General features: G+C 59.9%; 2 protein-coding genes across 3 annotated transcripts; one reads left to right on the top strand and one right to left on the bottom strand.

Annotated features, from left to right (window-relative positions):
• Positions 1–3,413: 3,413 nt before the first annotated feature.
• On the bottom strand, positions 3,414–11,011 carry LOC135314370 (mucin-2-like). 2 transcript variants are annotated; one of them, XM_064457541.1, is made up of 6 exons: positions 10,713–11,010; positions 8,787–9,614; positions 5,565–5,993; positions 5,261–5,377; positions 4,866–4,951; positions 3,414–4,574 (listed from the first exon to the last, which is right to left on the bottom strand). In XM_064457541.1, exons 1-6 carry the CDS (start codon positions 10,777–10,779, stop codon positions 4,500–4,502), a joined length of 1,602 nt encoding a protein of 533 aa, XP_064313611.1. In that variant the 5' UTR covers positions 10,780–11,010; the 3' UTR covers positions 3,414–4,499. The 2 variants fall into 2 exon arrangements, with proteins under 2 accessions (XP_064313611.1, XP_064313612.1); XM_064457542.1 differs by lacking the exon at positions 5,565–5,993 and having other exon boundaries at positions 10,713–11,011.
• An 8-nt stretch (positions 11,012–11,019) lies between these two features.
• On the top strand, positions 11,020–14,844 carry LOC104053553 (deoxyribodipyrimidine photo-lyase-like). Its single transcript, XM_064457543.1, has 10 exons — positions 11,020–11,105; positions 11,262–11,544; positions 11,730–11,875; positions 12,036–12,218; positions 12,401–12,559; positions 12,892–13,090; positions 13,180–13,332; positions 13,612–13,733; positions 13,835–13,994; positions 14,155–14,844. Exons 2-10 carry the CDS (start codon positions 11,313–11,315, stop codon positions 14,307–14,309), a joined length of 1,509 nt encoding a protein of 502 aa, XP_064313613.1. The 5' UTR covers positions 11,020–11,105; positions 11,262–11,312; the 3' UTR covers positions 14,310–14,844.
• The last annotated feature ends 74 nt before the right edge of the window (positions 14,845–14,918 follow it).

Raw genomic sequence — 14,918 nt, 5'->3', positions numbered from 1 at the left:
ACCAGCACCAGCTGGCAAAGCTGAGCCTGGAGCCGTGTGTGGCACTGCCACCAGTGGCATGGTGGCCGCCCCACAGACCCCACAGCACCTGCTGCCCACAGCAGCCTCCTGTGGTCCCCATGGGACTTCCCCACGGCAGCCTCCCCAGAGACCCCACAGGACCTGATCCCCATGCAGGGGAGGGGGCGACAGAGAGGCAGGTGGTGGTGATAGGGCAATGCCAGCTGGTGCCATGTCCATGAGGGCACCATGGGTACTAAAATCACCAGCTAAGCCGTGCCTCATCCTGGGGCAAGGCAGGACGCAAGTCCCCACTTGGCTCAAGGCTTCCCCAGGAGCTGAGGCAGGTTATAAAGCATGGAGGGGTATGGCTGGGGGCAGGCCCTGGGGTGTCAGCCAAGCCCCGCAGCACTCAGCTGCAACTGGGAGTACTGGGGATCCCTGTCCAGAGCCCCAGCATGCCCCAGCAGGGTTTTAAACCTGCACCTCAGGACGGGCACGGCAGTGCCATGGTGCTGGGAGGGGGTGAATGGGCCAGAGAAGCTCCTCTGCAAGGTTGGACCAGCGTCCCCAGAGGCTGGAGCAGGAAAAAGTGCAGCCCCAGACCCCCTCCCCTGCTACGGGATCCTGATCCTGTGGCTCACTTCACCCCTATGTCTCCCCTTCCCCCCTTTCCCCTGGAGCACCAATTCCCATTCCCCCCGCCCTTGAAAACTGCTGCCAGCTCCCCCATGAACAGCATTATGCAAACCCCCACCACCACATGGTTTTGTAATCAATTAAATGCTTCTTAACCAGAAATGTCCCCAGGCAACTCCTGCAAAGTGTTATTAGGGGTGTTCGCAGTACACAGTGTCCTGTCCGAGCCGGCCTCCATCAGGCAGGCGGCAGCAGCAGGGCATGCCAAGCAACACCCCGATCCACCAATTGGGCAGTGTCGATGGGGGAAATGCCAGGGGAGGCCAAGTCATGGCCAATGAAACCCCATCCTGTAAACCCACGCATTACCCCCGGCAGCAGGAACAGGACACGGATGGTAAATCAGGGGAGAGGGCCACTCACCCAGAACGAACATCTGCCTACCGAAAATGCCAGTGCAGGGGCAAAACCGGAGGGGTGAACTGCGTCAGGGGCCCATGCAACCAGCACTGCAGATCATGGGATGATCACCCAGGCAGTGACCACCCGAGCTGCCACCACACCTGGGCCAATGGAGGATTAGAGGGATGCAAACCTGCCAGGGGAGTCGTTCCTGCCTGTGCTGACGATGCTGTATTGCTTTGGAAAGCCACCCCAAAGAGGAATATGTGCTGACGCTGGAGACAGTTGCTCCAGATGGTGTTTGAGGTGCAAAACATCATGGGAACCACAGGGTTTGTTGCAAACGTGCTGCTCAGCATAGGGGAAATAACTCAGTTGAAGCAAGGCGCTTCCAGCCCACCTCACCCTCAGCCCACCTGCAAGCTCATGCCTGTTGTGCACTGGGACTGGCACTGTCCAGAGACCTTTATGCCTGCCCCTCCTGCCCATGCTGTCCCCAAAAAGCCCTGTTTCCCTGATGCTCCTCCAGCAGAGTCACGGGGGTGACAAACTGAGCTCTCCTTCTGCTCTGGCATCGGCACACCCTCCCAGGAAAGGCTCCAGCCACCGTGGGTCATCCCTCATCTTGAAGATGATGCCCTGTTTCCACCCTGGGAAGGGGCTTTTCATAGAACCTTCTGCCATGCCTGAAATCAAGGTCCCGGCAAGCCACCAGTTCCTGCAAGGATAACAGTCATCTGCAGTTTTATCAAGGACCAAAGCATCATATGGGCACCAGAGCCCCTCAGGAGCCTACAGCCAGGGGTCAATGCCATGAATCCCAGTGTCCAGGGACTCTGCATCATCCGGCATGGCACAGCATGGCACAGCATGGCCCAGCACAGTGCCTTATCAGCCTTCCTGGAATTAATGGACTGGTTGTTCCAGACTTGCAGAAATCCCAGCATCTCCTACCAGCACTGCTCCAGCCTCCTGGCAAGGGCATTTGGAGAGGGCTATGGGGTGTTGGGGGGGGAACCAGGTTATCCATCAACCCTGCAGGTTCTGGATGACTTGGCAAACTGGGCATGTTGCAACACACTCCTGCCGGACAGCAGGAGCCGGACTATAGCCACTGGTGGGGGTGAAGAGGAGAGGGATACTGAAAGGGACACCTGAGTCGCAAGGTACTTGAGAGGCCCTCTGTGATGCTGCTGGGCCCTCGAAGGTGACAGTCCTGCTGGGCACAGGATCTGCTCGTCTGGACAATGCTGATAGATAGGAGTGGGTTACAGCGAAGAGGCTGAGAGATGATACATGGGCTGGGAAAGCAGAGGGACCTGGATCCAACCTCCCAAGGCCCCTCTGATCGGGGGTCTGTGGCAGGCAAACAGCTGTGGAATAAAGGCGGTGGCCAGCATCCTCAAGGATGGCAGGAATGGAGGGCATGGGCAGTGTCAGGAACTTATCAGAGTTCTGCATCCCCAGTGCCTGGGCAGTGCCCACCATCCATCGGCCACGTCCCCACCCCGTGCCCCTCTTCTCCCTCCTAGGCTGGGGGCAGAGCGGCTCAGTGGGACCGGAACATCTCCTCCCCCTGCTGCACCCTGACCATGATAACGGTGGAAGGCAGTAAAGCCAGCAGGGCACAGTGAGTGCCCCAGTCACTTTTTCATCCCAGCACTTCAGAACCTTTTCCTCCCTTTGTGACGCAGTTTGGCTCCATTACCCAGCCTTGGCCCCCAGCCATGTCCTGGGGTCTGAAGTTATGGATTCAACAGCCAGAGAAAGCAGCCTGGTGGGACATGGCGTGGGAGGACTCTTGGCCCAGCTCCATGCCGTGGGCAGAGCATAAGGATTTCTTTCCCAGCACCCCACCAGGCGTCCGGCGCAGGGACCCCTTCCGGCAGGCTTTGCCCTGTTCCCTGGCTCTCTGCCTGGGTACACTAAGGGATCTCTTTTGGTGCTGACAGTGTCAACAAGTTCCCAAAAGCCAGGCAGCTTCCTAGAGAGCAAAGGGGCAAGCCTGGGATGCAAAGGGCGTCCCAAATGGGAGCATCCTGACAAGCTGCCTGGGCTCAGCCCCCAGCCCAGCCACGCCAGCCTGTGCGAGCCTGCAGGCAGCCAGGTGATCTCAGGGTGCCTGCCCCATCCTGGCTGGCTGCTGGCTTCTTCCCAGCTGGGTGACAACCCAGGGAGCCCAGGAGCCGTCCCTGGTTTTGGCATCCCACAGCCCCAGGTGCCCCCCTCCAACCCTCCCTATGCTGGAACAGCGCGGGCTGCCAGCGGGAAGCAGAGATCAGCTGAAAATAACCCCTGACAAACAACACAGCTATTTTGCTAAGTATTTCAGTTTTCAATCTCCCAGCGAGGTGACTTGCTTAGGCTAATAATTGCTTCGTCTGGATTTTATCTGGCTAATTAATCAGTTAATAAATGACTTTGCTGCAGGGGGACAGACGCTGTGGCTGTCTCCTTAGCTTGGGTCTGGAAAAAAACAGGGAAGGAGCACAACCCATGGGATTTCCACAGCCCCACAATGCACACAGCTACCCCAGCAGGGTGTCATGGGGCAGAGAGAATCAAAGCAGGGGCCCCCAGCCTGTCGGGGTGCAGAGCCATCCTCAGAAATGTCTGCAGCAGACCCTGCCAAGAGGGGCAGCCCTGAGCCTGTCTGTCCTCTACAAAGCTTTTGGGGTTCAGCTGGGTTTCCTTGCCAGTACCTCTGCTAGATGGTGAAGCTGAAAACTGGGGAAGGCAACCTGGGAAAAAAGAAGTCATTTTTGCCACAGAAAATGTGGGATTTCCTTTTACTGCCTGGCCTTTGTTGGCATGGGTGTGCTCCTCTGTCAGTGCTATTGCAGGCGAGCCGGTGTGCCACTGGCCCCATGACAGGGCTTGAGTGGGAGAGGGGGTTGGTTTCCTCTCCTTCCTCCTTCCCAGAGCCACTCCAAGCTCCACTGTGGGCCACTCTGGATGTGAAGAATCCATGGAGCATCTCTTGAAGGCCTCAGGCACCACAGCCTTCCCAGGTTGCAAACCTCAGAGGTCACCAGCACTGAGCCCCTGAGTGCCCTGGGCACAGCGGTACCAGGGGCTCCAGGTCTCATCTGCTGGTCCTCCGGGTGGCTTTTGTGGCTGAGCCAGCTCAGTCCCTGCTGTAAAAGCCCAGCCTCTGCAGGGTTCCTTCCTCCCAGCTCTCCAACAGCACTGGGGGGGTCCCACTGTGGGAGCCAGGTCTGGTGCAGGGTGGTGGGAGGGCTCAGGCTCTACAGATAGGCTGCAGGAAGGGGCAGGGTCACCCCAGCCCATGTGGGGCACTGGGGGTCCTCTGGAGTTGTGCAGTGAAGGACGGGGGGTCCCAAGTTCATGGGGAGCTGTACAGGATATCCCAAAGGGCTGCACTGCTTGCAGAGTAAGGAGCTGGGAGCAGAAAGCGTTGCCAGTCATACAGGTGACAGCCAGGCAAGAAGCAGCAGTCAGGTCCTCCTCTTCCCTCGCCACTCCACCGCCAGGCCGGCACACGGGAACACTGTCTGCAGGTCCCTGCGGAGCTGGGGGGAGAGGACAGCTGTCAAACTGTGCAGGAGGGAATCTCCTACCCCCACTCCCCACCTAGGAGGGGCCTGATCCCAGACCATGGCAGCCAAAGGAGTGTCTCCCCTGCATCTGAAAGGGCTCCAGGTGACAATCAATGTGAGACCCAGCTGTTCCCCTCCCGCTGGCTGCCTGATCCCCTCCCCAGCTGGCTGTGACCCCCTCCCCGGCTGGCTGTGACCCCCTTCCCACCTGGCTGGACCATGGCTGGCAGATGCAAAGTGGCACCCCCTCCTGTCACACCTCACCTTGGACAACACCAGCTCCTGCACCGTGGTGTTCCCCAGGTCCAGGGGGACGGTTAGCCGTAGTGACAGAAACAGGTGAGATGCACCTAGGGATGAAAAACGTGGCTCTGCTTATTTCCCTTGGACTGCACCAAAGGATCTGGGGGTCTCTCCCCAGGATCACTGGCACAGACACAGGACTCCTCCTATGTTAATCATGTCATAGACACCCTACACTGTCAGAACAACCCTCCACCCGTACATCAAACCCCACATCCCACAGAGCATCAAATCCCCCATGTTGAGAGAACAGAAAAAGCAGTGGGGCTCCAGGACCCCCCCGCACTGGCCCCTAGAAGCCCAAAGCCACCAGTACTGGGATGCGGGTGGCAATGCCCACGGAGCACTGCACTTACTAGTGTTGGACTTGGCAGTGGGGCAGACAGGCAGTGTCGTTGGCAGATCTGCAGGGATGCTGAGGGTAACCTCTGGGGTCAGGGTTGAGTCAGTGGCAGGGGAAGAGGGCTCCATACCTGGGCAAAGCAACATTATGTTAGTGCTGTCTGCAGAGAGTTGCAGGATGCTGATACAGCTGCGGACAGACCAAGCCTAAATGAAGCCACCCACATGAAGCCGCCCAAGTACATCCCCAGCATCCCCATGGGGATTTGTCACCCTGACCATGCCCCTGCCTTCCAGGTGCCCCATGGCTGCACCCACCCATGGCTGCACTGGGGGTCCCAGATACTGTCGGGGTGCCTGAGGTCAGCCACATGGTCGGAGTGGAGATGCCAGGGGTGGTCATGGATGTGGACCCAGCCAGCTGGCTGGGAGCAGGGGTGCTCCCAGGGACCCCTGTGTTGATAACAGTGGTGGCTGTTGTGTCTGCCAGGGTAGTCAAGGGCTCAGTAGAAGCGACTGTCAGTGCTGGTGGGGTGGGAGGAAGTGCAGTGGGAGGTGAGGTGCTGCTGGTCCCTGGGGATGTGCTGGACCTCTCTGTGGTGAAGGCTCCCATTTCAGGGCTGGAGGGAGGGAGGGTGGCTATGGTGGTGGAGTCAGTGGTGAGCAGCAGCGCTGAGGTCCCCATAGGTGTCGAGGAGGTAGGGAGAGTTGGGGACATGGTTGCTGTCACTTCCGTGGTGGTGCTCCCTGCAAAGAGGTTGGAGAATGAGGTGCGCAAGGGCTCAGCAAAGGCTGAGACCATGGCTCTGCTGGAGATGGTGCAGCTTCACCACCAACATAAGATCCCCGATGGACCCAGACATACGCATCAGTTGTTGAGCATTGGGAATGCAGACTCACCGTCCAGCATGGATCAAGCATGTGGATGCCAAAATAGGCATCTGCAAGGCAGGCCATGTAAATCCCCCAGCCTGACAAGGCAGGAACAAGCCATGGACGTTGCTGGTCTCAGGGCAGAAACTCCTGTAGGCACCAGTGTTAAGACCCGTTCCACCACCTTCACCCATCCCCAGGGGAAGTCAGACAAACCCGTCTGACGGGAAGAGCCGTGCAGGAACTGGTGACCATGAGACAGGCTGGAACCACAGCAGCAACAGTTTACACAAACCTCTCTGCTGCAGATAGTCAGGAACTGATAGTGCCGGTTGTAAATAATGGCAACAGGGAACCAGCCCCACAGAGGGGGGCCATAGAGGAACAAATCCAGCTTGCAGCTCTGGGGCGAGTCATTAGAGACGTGCAGCAACCCACGAAAGCTCTGCAGGGGTGTTGAGGGACATGGGAGGGCCATCCGCTCTGCCTGCATGGACCCCGTGCTGAAGCAGCCTGCTGTCCCTGGTCAACCCTGGGCATCTGTAACCTTCTCCAAAAGGATGCACAAAACTGCCTGTCTGCCCTGTCCTCTGTCAAGGGGTGCCTGCAAGGTAGTGGCTTAGAGATGCCAGGCTGGATTTCCCAGTGATGCCAACAGAAACCTGGTGAGTCTCATGTTCTGCTCACATATGAATGGGGAACCAATCCACGAGCCACCAGCTGCTTTCAGCCAACCCCACCAGAAACTCCCAAAGCTCCCAGAAGCTGCTCCCTCCCTGGGCTGCTGCAGGCAGCAGCTGGTTAAATAATAATGTGGAGAAGGGCAAAGGGCTGATCCCAGCCCATGCCTGGGTGGGTGCCTGCACTGAAGGGCCTCATCCTCACACAAAGGAGGACCTGTAAATCCACCTCTGCTTCCCATTTAGCAATCAGCAAACAGCAAACAGCACCCATGGTGTTTTGCCCCCCTCATCCCACAGACGCCTGCTGTGGGCAAAGCACCCCACCACCCCAGGGAACGACGCTCCCCACTCGCCACCCGCCCCATGGAGAGCACTGCATCCCTTTCAGCCCTTACCCAGCACGAGGCACAGCACGGCGAGGCTCAGCAGCAGCAGGGGCAGGGGCAGCACCCCTCTCTGCCCAGCCATGTCTGGGTGGGTGGGGGCTGATGCCTCCCTGAAGGCACTGCTCCGAGCACCCCCCACGGCCCCAGCACTGGGGTTTCCGGGTCTCCTTTGCCCAGCAGAGAAGGAGCATCCAAGTGGGTCCTTTCACTCCCCAGGTGTTGGCAGCGAAGAGGGTCTCTACCCGACACGGACACTCCCAGGGACAGTGCGATGCTGAGCAGATGTCAGCTGCACGGCTGGACCCAGAGCAGCCACAAGCAACAGTCAGGGCAGGCCGGCAGGGCCGTCACTGCAGCAGACCAGGTCCCTGCAGTCGGGGACCGTGCTGACCTCTGCCTGCTGAGGGGACAGAGACAATGGAAAAAAGCCCAGGAAAGCAGCTGGGCTGTCTGGGACCGTCCCTGCGCTCCGCCACAGGGGTGATGTTTGGTTGTGGCTTCCGGCACCAACGCCCTCAGGAGACAACAGCCTGCTCTGTCTGAGTGCAAGGAACTGGCTGAGAGAACAGGCAGTGCTCAGGAAGGGCGTGCTCCAGGCTAAGAGTTTGTCCCCCGGGCTGTCTGTACAGGCATCACTTCCCCATGTCACAGGACATCATGGCTGAAGTGCACCGCTGGCAGCCGGAGCTGCTTCCTTTCTCAGGGTCAGGGACAAGATCAGTCGGAGGTGCCTGCAGGCACTGGGCCAGGGTACTGGCTTTCCGCAGGTGGACAGCCACGTTGGAGAACTGCCAGGGCACAGCCACTCTGCTGCTGTACGGAGACACTGGGGCACTGCCAAGGCACAGGCATTCTGAGGGCATCGCCCGGGGTGCAGGCACTCTGCTGGGGTGGTCTCACAGTGTAGGCATTAGGCCAGAGTATAGGTACTCTGTCAGGATACAGTCACTCTACTAGGGTATAGGGACACCGGGTGCACTTGCACAGCCGGTGCACTAGTGCAGGGTACAGTCTCCCTGACAGGTTCAGGTGCATGGAGCAGGGTCCTTACCAGGGTACAGCTGCAGCCCTAGGGTAAAGGCTCCTTGGGAAAGCCACCAGGATACAGTCACACTGCTGGGACACGGGTGCCCAGGAAGGAGCACTGCCAGGGGACGGCTGCCTAGGGGGGACTGCCGGGGTACAGCCACACCGCTCGGGTAAGTGCGGGTAGCATCACCGCCAGCGCGGGGCTGGAGAAGCCCCGCCCCCTCCCAGAGCCCCGCCCTCTCCCAGCGACTCACGGTAGGCCCCTCCCTCCCACAGGCCCCGCCCCACGCCCCGCCGCGGGCCGAGGCATATCCTTGCCGCCGCCCTCCGCGATCGCGGCGTGCGGTTTGTGGGAGCGCCCGGTCCCAGCTGCGTGACGGGGCGACAGCCTGGCTGGGGCGCGGGGAGCAGCGTGGGACCCGCCCGCCGACTGCAGAGCCTGGAGACGGGGCGGCCGCCCCGTGGCTGGGGGCCAGGTTGCGGTCCTGCCCGGGGCGGGACGGGAGATCCCGCGGGGATTTGTTACCCCGCTTCTCCCCCCACCCGGGGTGACCCGTGGCCTTACTCACCCGCGGCGTCACTGGGGGTCTCGGGTGCTGTCGGGGTGGAGGTACCAGGGGTGGTCCCAGCCGTGGTCCTGGCTGGCTCGCTGGAGGTGGCTGTGCTCCCAGGGACCCCTGTGCTGGTAACAGGGGTGGTTGTGGTGTCCAACAGGGCCGTCGAGGGCTCATCTGAAGTGGCTGTCAGTGCTGGTACGGTGGGAGAAGAGGCGCTGCCGGTCCCCGGGGATGTGCTGCCAGGCGGCACGGTCATGGCCGGCCCTTGGTGGGTGCTGGTGCCCAGTGCAGTGCCCACCCAGGCGGAGGAGAGAAGGGTAGAGGCAGAGGGAGGCTGCGTGCTCATTTCGACTCCAAACGAGCTGACAGCCAGGGCCGGGCTGGTCCCCACAGACGTGACGATGGTCGTCTCAGCACAGTTGGGTGTCATGGCCATGGGGGTTGTAGTTGGGGTGCCAGTGGTGAGCCCCAGCTCTGTTGGGGTGCCAGTGGTGAGCCCCAGCCCTGTTGGGGTGCCAGTGGTGAGCCCCAGCCCTGTTGGGGTGAGGTCAGGCTGCACCATGGTGCCAACAGGTGACCCAGGAATGATGTGGGCTGTGCTGCCCCTCGCCTGCAGTGTGGAGATGCTGGAGGGTGCCGGGCTGCTCCCATGAGGTGTTGTAGCACTGGTTGTGAAGGCATCCGTCAGCATCTCTGGGGTGGAGGTTTCAGGGCTGGAAGGAGGGAGGGTGGCTGCCGTGGTGGAGCTGGTGGTTGGCAGCAGCGCCGTGGTCTCTGTGGGTGTTGAGGAGGTAGGTAGAGTTGGCGACACGGTGGCTGTTCTATCTGTGGTGGTGGCCCCTGCGAAGAGGTGGGAGAGTGAGGCACACAAGAGCTGGTGGTGAAAGGCTGAGGCTATAGCTGTGCTGGGGATGGCGCAGCATCACCACCGACATGAGCTCCCCAAGGTGTGCATCAGCCATGGATCACTAAGAGCAGGGATTCACCGTCCTGCATGAATAAAGCACATGGATGCCCTGGACAGCAATGTGATCATCAGCAAGGCAGGCCATGTAAATCCCCCAGCCTGACAAGGCAGGAATCATGGGCATCGATGGACTTGGCAGAAACTTTTGTAGGCAGCGGCACAATGACCCGTTCCACCACCTTCACCCATCCCCAGGGGAAGTCAGACAAACCTGTCTGACAGGAAGAGCTGTGCAGGAACTGGTCCCATGAGACAGGCTGGAACCACAGCAGCAACAGTTTACACAAACCTCTCTGCTGCAGATAGTCAGGAACTGATAGTGCCGGTTGTAAATAATGGCAACAGGGAACCAGCCCCACAGAGGGGGGCCATAGAGGAACAAATCCAGCTTGCAGCTCTGGGGCGAGTCATTAGAGACGTGCAGTGACCCACAAAAGCTCTTTAGGTGGGGGAGGGGTGTTGAGGGGTGCAGGATGAGGGCAATGATGGGTGTAGCTTGGGGTACACAGGAGGTACAAGCCTCAGTTTTATTCCCTGTGCTCGACTCAACACCGCTCTTGCTTTGTGTCAAGTGCAAACATCAGGATGGCATCTGCAGTTTTCCGGGCCCATGACATCCCAGTGATGCTGCTATCCGGGCAGGGCTGGTTAGCACTGCTGGGCGGGTCGTAGCAAAGGCAATGAGCCCATCGGGGACTAAGGTCTAGTACAGGGGTCCAGCTGGGACCAAGATCTTCTCTGCCCAGATGAAACACACGTGAGGGGCAGAAGAAATAAAGCTAAGCTTGTCACTCCTGTGTTGCAAAGCGCAGCCCTGTTTGCATGCTGGGACAGGGCTGAGATGTCAGAGAGCAAACAGCACCCGTGGTGTTTCACCTCTACGGGTGAAGCCACCCCGGGGCCACCCACCACCCTGGGGAATGATGCTCCCTGCTCACCATCCACCCCACAGATAGGACCGCATCCCTTACCCAGCGTGAGGTCCGGCACAACAAAGCACAGCAGCAGTAGGGGCAGCCCTCCTCTCTGCCCAGCCATGTCCAGAGGTAGCACCCCCACTCCCCGCGTGGGGACAGGTACCTGCACCTGGGGACTCAGTGCAAGGGGATGGTGCCGGTGGTGAACTACGCTGCTGAGAGACGGCTGAAGGTGGCCGGAGCTGCTTCCTCATTCCCGGGGGCAGGGAGGGGAGGCACCGGCGGGCACTGCCACCCCTCCCGGGGCCCAGCACCGGCCCCAGTGTGCGGGCGGGGGCGGTACAAGGTGCTGGAGCCTCGCCCCTTTGCCAAAGGCCACGCCCATCGCCACACCCATTAACCGCGCCTTCAGCTTGTATAACACACGGAGGAACGCGTGGCTACCCGGTAGGGACCGGGGACGGGGACGGGGACGGGGACGGGGACGGGGACGGGGACGGGGACGGGGACGGGGACGGGGACGGGGACCGGGACCGGGACCGGGACCGGGACCAGGAAAGGCAGGAGACCGGGAGCTCAATACGGTCCCGTTTCCCATCGCAGAGGCCTCACGCAACCACGCGGCTCCGGGCACCGGCCCGGGCAATCCTAAGGATGCGGCGGACACAAGGGAAGCGAAAGGCCGAGGCCACGGAGCTGCCACGCATGTCTCGGAGGAGGAAGGAGGAAGAGGAGGCGCTGCAGGAGGCCCGGCGGAGGGCGGCTCCATCCGTGCGGGAGTTCAAATACAACAAAAAGCGGGTTCGCCTCATCTCGCAGGGCTCGGACCTGAAGGATGATGCTCGTTGCATCCTTTACTGGATGTCCCGGGACCAACGGGTGCAAGGTGCGAACCAGCTGGCGGAGGGGGCTGGGAAATGAAGTTCCCATGGGTGGCAAAAGCTTTGGTCACTTCCTACAGCAGCCTTTGGAGCTGATCCCCCCTCTGCAGGGAGGATTCCTCTTACAAAACACCACCTCCATCCTCTCAGCAGAGCACCCCCGACACTGCCCCGTGTGCTTTCTCCTCAGATAACTGGGCTTTCCTCTATGCCCAGCGCCTGGCCCTCAAACAGGAGCTGCCTCTGCACGTCTGCTTCTGTCTGGTGCCCAAATACCTGGATGCCACCATCCGCCATTATGGCTTCATGCTGAGGGGGCTGCAGGAGGTGGCCGAGGTACAGCTGCTGCAGGGATGTCCATGCTGGGTGGGACAAGGCAGGGACAGGGCTCCTGGGGAAAGGGGGAGGCAGATCCATCCCTTCAGCAGGTGGTGGTGGGATGGGGTCTGCAGAGGCATGAACCATCACATAGCCAGCCCTCTCCTCCTTGCTGCAGGAGTGCGCAGAGCTCAACGTCCCCTTCCACTTGCTGCTAGGCTATGCCAAAGACGTGCTGCCCACGTTTGTGGTGGAACACGGTGTGGGTGGGCTGGTGACAGACTTCTGCCCCCTCCGCCTCCGCCGGCAGTGGGTGGAGGACGTCAGTGAACGGTTGCCGGAGGATGTGCCATTTGCACAGGTGGGTTCCCGCACGCTGAGAAGGGAAAAACTCTGGCTGGTGAGATGTGGGAGGAATTTGTCTCCTGCGTTTCATGCCTGCAGAGGTGTGCTGGAGTGACATGTAAGGGGAGTGTGTGTGTCATGTCGTTGGGACTGTTTGCTTCTCCTGCTCATACCCTCCTCCATGGTTTTGCTTCCCAGGTTGATGCCCACAATATCGTGCCTTGCTGGGTCGCCTCCCCCAAGCAGGAATACAGTGCCAGGACCATCCGGGGCAAGATCCATACCCAGCTCCCCGAGTTCCTCACCGAGTTCCCCCCTGTTGTTCGTCACCCATATCCCCCTTCCTGCTCAGTAGAGGTACCAGCAGGAGACACCTCCACACCTGCTCACAGCCAGTCCCAGAGAGTTTCACAGCTGCTTTGTGATCTTGGGAGGGGATGGCAGGGGATGGGGACAGTGACCTGCATGAGGTCACACACAGGTGCTATGGAGATGGGGATGCCCTGGGGAAGGGATGTTCCCACCTCATTCATTCAATTCCCACATCTCTGCCTTGCAGGGCTGGTTAAGAGAAGGCCGGCATGAGCTAGGGACTTGCTGGTTGGGGACATCTAGGGGACATAACACTCAGGGCAGCCCTGGCTGAAGAGCATCTGCAAATGAACTCACACTGCTTGGTCGCTGCCCAGCCCATTGCTTGGGAGGCCTGTTATTCCAGCTTGCAGGTGGACCGCACTGTGAAGGAGGTGGAGTGGGCGACCCCTGGCACAGCTGCAGGGCTGGCTGTGCTGCAGTCCTTCATCACAGAGCGGCTGAAATCCTTTGGCTCCCTCCGGAACGACCCCAACAAGGCGGCGCTCAGCAACCTGTCCCCATGGTTCCACTTTGGTGAGTGTCCCAGGCTTCCCACTCTGCAGCAGGGCTGAGCATGGTGGCTTGGACCAGCAGCCTGACTTGCTCCCTCCCCATGTTCCCAGGCCAGGTTTCCACCCAACGAGCCATCCTGGAGGTGCAGAAGCACCGGGGCAAGTACAAGGAGTCGGTGGATGCATTCGTGGAGGAGGCTGTGGTGAGGCGGGAGCTGGCTGAAAACTTTTGCTACTATAATGAGAACTACGACAGCATACAAGGTAGCATCCCAGGTTGGATGGGCAGCTTGGTGGGCCAGGCTAGTACCCAGCTGATCACCCCGACTTGGCAATCCTATTTCTGCTAGGAGACGTGCTGTAGGGACACTAATATGCCATCATTCGGTACCTTCTGGAGGTAGAACAGGAGCTGGCGGTTGCTCTCTTCAAGGCTGGTGCCTCCAGGGCACGGTGCCCTCAGTAGCTCAATTCCCCATACCTTCCCTGGGGCCCTGCAGGAGCAGGTTGCTCAGCATTGCTTCTCATCTCTCTTGCTCACAGGTGCTTATGACTGGGCACAAACCACCCTGAAGCTCCATGCCAAAGACAAGAGGCCTTTCCTCTACAAGCTGCAGGAGCTGGAACAGGGGACCACGCATGACCCGCTCTGGAATGCTGCCCAGGTAGCGCCCTGTGTCTTCCCCTCTCGAACCGCTGAGCCTTTGCCCAAGGGGCAGAGACAAGCTGGCATGGACTGACATCTGTGGCTGTCCCTTCCCCCCAGCTCCAAATGGTCCGAGAGGGCAAGATGCACGGCTTCCTGCGGATGTACTGGGCAAAGAAGATCTTGGAGTGGACCCGCACACCCGAGGAGGCCCTACAGTTTGCCATTTACCTCAACGACCGCTACGAGCTGGATGGGATGGACCCCAACGGATACGTAGGCAAGCTGCAGGATGAGGGCATGAGGCGGGGGGGGGGGGGTGTCTTATTTCTGATGGCCCAGGCTGTGGTGGAGATGGGGAAGGGCTCTCTGCATAAAACTTAGCCCATGCTCCAGCCCATCCTGCTTTGGAACTGACGCTCCATCCCCATGCCTGGCAGGCTGCCTCTGGTCCATCTGCGGCATACATGACCAGGGCTGGGCAGAGCGGGCCATCTTCGGGAAGATCCGCTACATGAACTATGCCGGCTGCAAGCGGAAGTTTGACGTGGGCCAGTTCGAGCGTCGCTACACCCCACACACGCTCTCCCAGTGATGCGCACAGCATGCCTGGAGATTGCTCATGTCCCTCTATGCTGGGGGCAGATGTGCCTTTGCCAAGGTGCCAGCTCAGACATTACACCTCAGCTGGGGATCGCCCTGGTTGCCCTTGGAGGGCTCACTGTAACAGCAGCAAGCCCCAGGCTTTTGCAGGTGTCTTTTCTCTGCCATCAGCCCCTGCTAGAGCTGCCATGCTAGGGCAGCTGCTGGAGCTCTGCAGGGCCATGCAGGGCCCTCCTGCTGCCACAGGTTTGCTAGCAGCTGTGAAAGCCCATCCTCAGCATGCCCATGCCTGCCAGAAACATTTCCTATAACCACTGTGCTCAGGAGTAAGCCCAAGTCGCTGTTGCTGCTGCTAACCACTGCTTAGATTAGGCTGAGCAGGGCTTTTCTGGGGAAAAGCCCCCAGAAACTGGCTCTTCATGCTGCGCTGCCTGCAGGGAAGCCCTGCTTCACTCCATGCGGAGCCAGCACTGTGCAGGGCTTGCACCTGCATCCTTCAACAGTTACTTTAAACTTTGCAGTTTCTATCTCCTGTGTCTACGGTGTTTATGTGGCAATGCATGACACTGCTGCGAGGGGAGAGCTGGGCTGCATGGGACAG

Source organism: Phalacrocorax carbo, chromosome 7 (assembly GCF_963921805.1).
Source record: "Phalacrocorax carbo chromosome 7, bPhaCar2.1, whole genome shotgun sequence".
Taxonomy (NCBI): domain Eukaryota; kingdom Metazoa; phylum Chordata; class Aves; order Suliformes; family Phalacrocoracidae; genus Phalacrocorax; species Phalacrocorax carbo.
This window is presented reverse-complemented; position numbering and strand designations above follow the sequence as displayed.